General features: G+C 43.2%; 2 protein-coding genes across 2 annotated transcripts; one reads left to right on the forward strand and one right to left on the reverse strand.

The window, feature by feature from the left end:
- Nucleotides 1-6: 6 nt before the first annotated feature.
- LOC104811917 (E3 ubiquitin-protein ligase SINAT4-like) lies at nt 7-2,002 on the forward strand. Its single transcript, XM_010538783.1, is given in 4 exon segments — nt 7-462; nt 971-1,357; nt 1,495-1,535; nt 1,537-2,002. Coding segments are annotated over 4 exon segments (969 nt in total). The 5' UTR covers nt 7-207; the 3' UTR covers nt 1,823-2,002.
- Nucleotides 2,003-2,100: 98 nt separating this feature from the next.
- Nucleotides 2,101-4,625, reverse strand: LOC104811918 (probable pectinesterase/pectinesterase inhibitor 61). Its single transcript, XM_010538784.1, has 3 exons — nt 3,584-4,625; nt 3,146-3,282; nt 2,101-3,059 (listed from the first exon to the last, which is right to left on the reverse strand). The coding sequence occupies exons 1-3, from the start codon at nt 4,507-4,509 to the stop codon at nt 2,362-2,364; spliced, it is 1,761 nt and encodes a 586-aa protein (XP_010537086.1). The 5' UTR covers nt 4,510-4,625; the 3' UTR covers nt 2,101-2,361.
- Nucleotides 4,626-6,435: the final 1,810 nt, after the last annotated feature.

Consider the following 6,435-nt stretch of genomic DNA (forward strand, 5'->3'; position numbering starts at 1 on the left):
TCTTTCCCTGTTTCCAGATTTTTCTCTTCAGAGAAAAATACCCAAAAGTGCAACGAAAGCAAAGGATTGTTCGCTTTCTTGCTTCTTTTTCTTTTCTCCTGTTGATCGGCGACGGAGAAAAGAATTTTATTGAAAGAGAGAGAAATAGGAAAGGAAGGGAAAATTCCCAAATTTTGAAATTAGGGTTTTTCTCATAGCTTCGTGTTAATGGAGACGGATAGCATCGAGTGTGTCTCGTCGACGGGAAGCATCGAGAACGATGAGATCCATCATCACGGGAACAGTCATCATCACCACAGCAACCATCAATTCTCGTCGGCGAAGTCTCATGCCAACCACGGCGGAGCCGCCGGCTTGGCGACCAACATCGTCGGCCCAACGGCGATCGCTCCGGCGACGAGCGTCTACGAGCTCCTCGAATGCCCCGTCTGCACCAATTCGATGTACCCACCAATTCATCAGGTGCGTATCTGCTTCCGCGTTTTCAAATTTTTGAACTTTGGCTTTGGATTCATGATGAAATGTACGGATTTATCAATTTCAAATTCCTAGATTGGTTGTGATTTTTCTGTACTTCTCTGATGAGGACCCATTAATGCTGATCTCCATATCTAGTAATGAAATGAATATTCCTCTTCTGCAAATTTGGTTTCATTGCTATGAAGCTATTTTCAGGCTGGAATTCCATGATGCATCGTTTGGCTATTATCGCAAGAGCTACTCATCTGGATTTCTTATGATCGCTATTCCTTTACATTCGAGATTCTTGTATTGATCCTGAGATTGGAGAGTTGAAATTATACATGATAGAGTATGGATAGGCATAATTCTTGCATTTGGAGAGATCGAACTTGTTGCAGTGGATTAAGATAGGTACATTACAGGGAGAGTTCTTGAATCTGGAATTTGTCTGTCGGGTGAATCATCGGCGATAATAAGCTGACTTGTTCTTTCTTTCTTTCTTTTGCAGTGCCATAACGGGCACACGCTATGCTCGACCTGTAAAGCAAGGGTTCACAATCGGTGTCCCACATGTAGACAAGAGCTCGGAGATATTAGATGTTTAGCTCTGGAGAAAGTGGCAGAGTCACTCGAGCTGCCGTGCAAGTACTACAACCTCGGATGCCCAGGGATATTTCCTTATTACAGCAAACTAAAGCATGAGTCTGGCTGTAACTTCAGACCTTATAATTGTCCATATGCTGGTTCGGAGTGTGCTGTAGTAGGGGACATCCCTTTCCTCGTTGCCCATCTGAGGGATGACCACAAAGTCGACATGCACACAGGTTGCACCTTCAACCATCGGTATGTCAAAGCCAATCCACGCGAAGTGGAGAATGCCACTTGGATGCTAACCGTGAGTATCGGACTTGTTTATGACCTGGGAATCTTGGTTTTATGATCTTAACTCTGTACCCATCAACGGAAACAAAAAAAAGCATTAGGCTTTCCAAATTTTGATTGAAACCCTGATGTTTCATGATCTTGTTACAGGTATTCCATTGCTTTGGACAATACTTCTGCCTTCATTTCGAGGGCATTCCTGAGATTCATGGGAGACGAGGTAGAAGCCCGAAACTACAGCTACAGCCTCGAAGTGGGAGGCAGTGGGCGAAAACTCATATGGGAAGGGACACCGAGAAGCGTAGGGGCCAGCCACAGGAAAGTCCGAGACAGTCATGACGGTCTTGTAATACAGAGAAACATGGCGCTTTTCTTCTCCGGCGGAGACAGGAAAGAGCTGAAACTTAGGGTTACCGGAAGAATCTGGAAGGAGCAACAGAATCCGGACTCTGGGGTTTGCATTCCAAACCTCATGTAGCTGAAACTCCGATTCATCATACTCTCTCTTGAATCCCCTTTTTGTCAGTGTGATTTCAAGTTTTTTGGATTTGTATGATAGAAGAGAAGATTCCTTCTCCCTCCCTCATGTCTCTGAACTGCTACTACACTCTGTAGTCTTCTTTTTTCTGGGTGTGTATCTAATGATTCAATTATTGAATATATTCTCTGATGGTGGAAGAAGGGAATGTAGGATTCATCGTACAGATCTGATAAAGTGGTAATAAACCCGACAAAAAGATGATCTGTTCGTACGGATAGAGAATCTGAATCACAAGACTTCACATACTCCCCATCTTTATATGTTTCTTACATATAAATGCAGTGTCAGACAAAAAGTACAATATGCATCTTTCAAGTATTCTGAAGGACTGTAAGAAGGAAGGAACCATGATTTTTACACTTATTCAATATGCATTCCTCTTTTTTTTTTGGGCTCTCTATATATATATGAATCTTGAAATTCTATATACGTGTATATATATGTATGTATGGTACAGAGGCTTTGACAGATTCTGCCTATTGGGTGAGTCCGGCCAAGAAGGCTACGCCGGTAGAAGGCAACCACGCCGAGCCGGAGATGAACTGAGCCACCGTGAACTTGCTTGCCTCAGATGCCGACGTGATGACGCGATAACCCGGCCACTTGACCCGTTGACCCGTACCCGACCCGGGTCCACGGTTCATGTACTCGCCATAGTACAACGTATCCAACGCGAACCCACCGCTCCACTCCAACCACCCACGTGGGTGAATGTGATCGCCCATGTACGACATCATGTACACAGATCTCGAGTACAGCTTCCATGGCCGTCCAAGATAAGTCGGAAAGCTTCCTTTCGAGGCCTCGAGGTCCGACGTCGGAAGAATCCGACAGGCGTGGATCGAGATCCCTGTGTTTTGGTTCGGATCCTTCCGGTTCTGAGCCGTGATCGTGTTCTTCTGACCAGGCATTGGCTTTCGCGCGTAGATACTGCAGTTCTGTAAAACCACGGCCGCGTTCCCGAATATGAAATCGACTGTACCGTAGATATCGCATTCTCGGAAGAACTGACGGTTCGAATGGATGTAGAGTGCGTCTTGGTACCCGATCACGCTGCATCGGTAAACCACCGCGTGGTCGGCTCCGACCCGGAGGGCCACCGCCTGGTGCTTGCCTGGTCCGGCGTAGTTCTCGAACGTCATGTCCCTCGCAATGAACCCGGCTCCGGTAGCAGCTACATCAATCGATTGCAAAGCCGCAAACAGTTAAAGTATGAATGAAGTTGGGATTTTTTTTACCAGAAAGTGTTGGGATTTTTACCGAAAGATGCGGTGTGGAAAGTGGTGAGGTCATCGGAGATGCTTTTTCCGCCGGTTATGACCGTTTTGCCCTTTCCGTCTCCGATGAACATCACGTTCGTCTTCTTCCTCCCCACCTTTAGATTCTCCTCCTCGTACCTGAGTTTCAGTTGTACGGTTACCAGTCACAAATGACGAAATATACAGCGACGATACAAAACCCAATTGAGAAATGCATGATTTTTTTCGTCATCTGATCCAAATCTAGCAGATTTTAGCGCAAAGTCTGCAACTTTGTACCATTGAAACCAAAAAACGGAAAAGAAGAGATTTACATAATCTATAATGACTCCGACAGAACTGTTTACTTTTAGAATGTGGTCCGAAAACGAAGCATAGGTTCCCCAAAAGATTTCAAACATTTTTTTTCCTATTTGAAGCAAAGAAAAAAAAATCTAACCTTCCTGCTTTGACGTAGATGACGATCCGACGGCTACTATGCTCCGGCGCCTTCTTGATGGCCTCGGCGATGGTCTTGCAAGTGCCGGTGCCGTCTTTGGACACGACAATGTCTGCCTGAATCTTCGCCGCCGGTATACTCAGAAGCTCTCTGTCTCTCTTTCCCAACCATATCGGTAACTCCAACTCCTCCTCTGTTTCAAGCAATCTCCTTCTTCTGTTCTCCACCGGAACTGCCGACAGATCTCCCACTTTTCCGGAAAATATCGCCAGACAGTTGCTCACCAGCTCCGACAAGTCCTTCACCGCTCCGCCGACCCGACCCTTCACGCCTCCGCTGTCCGAGAACCCCTCGTTCTCGTCGAAGCCCTCGGTGCAGGTGTCGTGGTTGGTCATGGCGGAGCTGAGCCATGTCAACACATCGGAGTGGGATCCGCCTCCGGAGAGGGCGCGAGAGAGGTCGTCGACGGAATCGTCGAGGAGCTCGAGGCAGGCGTCGTAGGCGGACCGTACACGTGGCGGCATCTGAACGGAGGAGATCGCCGACGAGTCATAGAGGGCTTTGCTGAATCGCTGGAGGGTCATGTTGACTGAGATGTGGACGAGCTCATCTTCGCCGGCGGCGAGAGAGCCCGGGAAATCGAGGAGCGAGCTTACGCAGAGACTCGGGTACAGGGTCTTGCCGCAGACCCGGGAAATTGCCTGGGTGGGTTTCCGGTTTGGGTCGACTCGACCCGGCGATAGGACCCGGAGTCCGGCGAAGAGCGCGACGGAGACGGCGGCGGCGAGGAGGAGCCCGAGGGAGAGGAGGATCAGCTTCGTGCTGTTCTTGGTTCGGGTCTCTGGAAGTGACGTGACAGTTTCTGGGTGGTTCTGAACGGTTTCTGAACCCGCTTGTTGTGATGGTCCGAGCCTGTCATAGCCCATGCCTACTTGGTTCTCGTCTTTTTTTTTTTTTTTTGTTGGATGAATTTTATTCTATGAGCAGAATAGTGTGCGCATGAAAGAAAGCCTCTTTCACTTCATTCTGGGACTTTGATAATATAATGATATTTGCATAACGATACGTCCATATATAGATATATATACATACATGTATGTATATACCTATGAATATATGTTAGATATGGTCCATATAGGGATGTTGTATTGGCATCACTAGCAAACAAAACTGTTACCAATATGAAACACTAAAGCCTTGGTTCTCGTTTTTTTTTTTTTTTTTTGTTGGATGAATTTTATTCTATGAGCAGAATAGTGTGCGCATGAAAGAAAGCCTCTTTCACTTCATTCTGGGACTTTGATAATATAATGATATTTGCATAACGATACGTCCATATATAGATATATATACATACATGTATGTATATACCTATGAATATATGTTAGATATGGTCCATATAGGGATGTTGTATTGGCATCACTAGCAAACAAAACTGTCCGACGACCATATTTCATATGCGCACAACTTCAAGGATAGATACTCATTGGAGAAAATATGTGGATGCTTTTAGTATTATGATAAATAGAAAGCCCGTGAATTCCGATGTACTTTTCATACATATAATTTGTGTATACGCGCACCATACGGTATGCAGTATATATACGTATTCCTGAGTAGGTGTTGTTTATATATACGTACATGAATTTCAGCGGCTCAAACGCGTAGTGTCGGCCGGGGTATGATCCATACGCAGATAGTATATCTCGGACTCGTGCGAATGTATGGTGGCAATGTGACGGGTAGATGAGATAGATTTCGTCCACCAACTTAGATTCCGTTATTTGCAATAGATATTTATTGGAAAAGACTCCAAACACAGAACTTCCATACATACATACGTACATATACTTGTGTCTGAAATAGGAATAATGCATATGTGCATAGACATGCACGTAAGCAAAAAATGGCATCTACCTATCGCGTACGAAAAAGGGTTACATTACATCATTATTTTACCAAATTAAATGTTACATTTCGAGATTTAATATTTAAAAAGATCTACATTTTTTAGAAAGTGATACAAATTATAATATCATTGGCTAACAATAATCACTAATTAGAGCAAAGGCCAAGTGGGGGAAAATTGAGACTTTGTAGGTATGAAGTCGATGTCAAATGAGGGGGCGAGCTGTCATCTACTTAGAGGCTTATGTCTCAATCCCCCCTTAGCCTTTTTGCTTCTTCCCTTTCTCTCTAACAGCCTTAGATTGTGTTTTTCTTGTGTGTCATTTTCATTCACCATATGTCTTAATATTCGATTGTATGATTTATCTACACTACTTTCATGTAGATTGTCCTTCCAAATTCATATAATATAATGTTTTGGTAGTACGAGTGCTTGTGCACTTTCACTTCAACATGTCTCCTCCAACACTCCTTTAGCTATGTGGATAAGATCTGTATAAATTTATAAAATATATACCATATGATACCATACATTAGACATAGAATATATACAAAAATGTTTTTTAATGTTATTTATAATATATATATATATATATATATATATTGATTGTATTTCTTACATATATAGTATATTTCAACCCATTACAAGTGATAAAAAAAACAGTCAATTGGACAAATAAATAACTAGAAGGGAAAAACGTTAGAATTGAAATTATGATAAGTTTGATTTCTAAGCTAAAATCATGGTGCTTTACACATTTCTTAACGGCACCACTAATATTGTTTTCCTTTCCTCTAATCAATTTGCAACAACTCGCAACTAATTGTTTTCTATTTCTAATAATTTGTATAATACTATAATATACCAAAAAAAAAGGTTACAAAATATGGTATTTGGATTTGATGTGAATAAATGCCAACTAAATTTTAATGTTGCTACTGAA

This window comes from Tarenaya hassleriana, unplaced genomic scaffold (assembly GCF_000463585.1).
Source record: "Tarenaya hassleriana unplaced genomic scaffold, ASM46358v1 Cleome2, whole genome shotgun sequence".
Taxonomy (NCBI): Eukaryota; Viridiplantae; Streptophyta; class Magnoliopsida; order Brassicales; family Cleomaceae; genus Tarenaya; species Tarenaya hassleriana.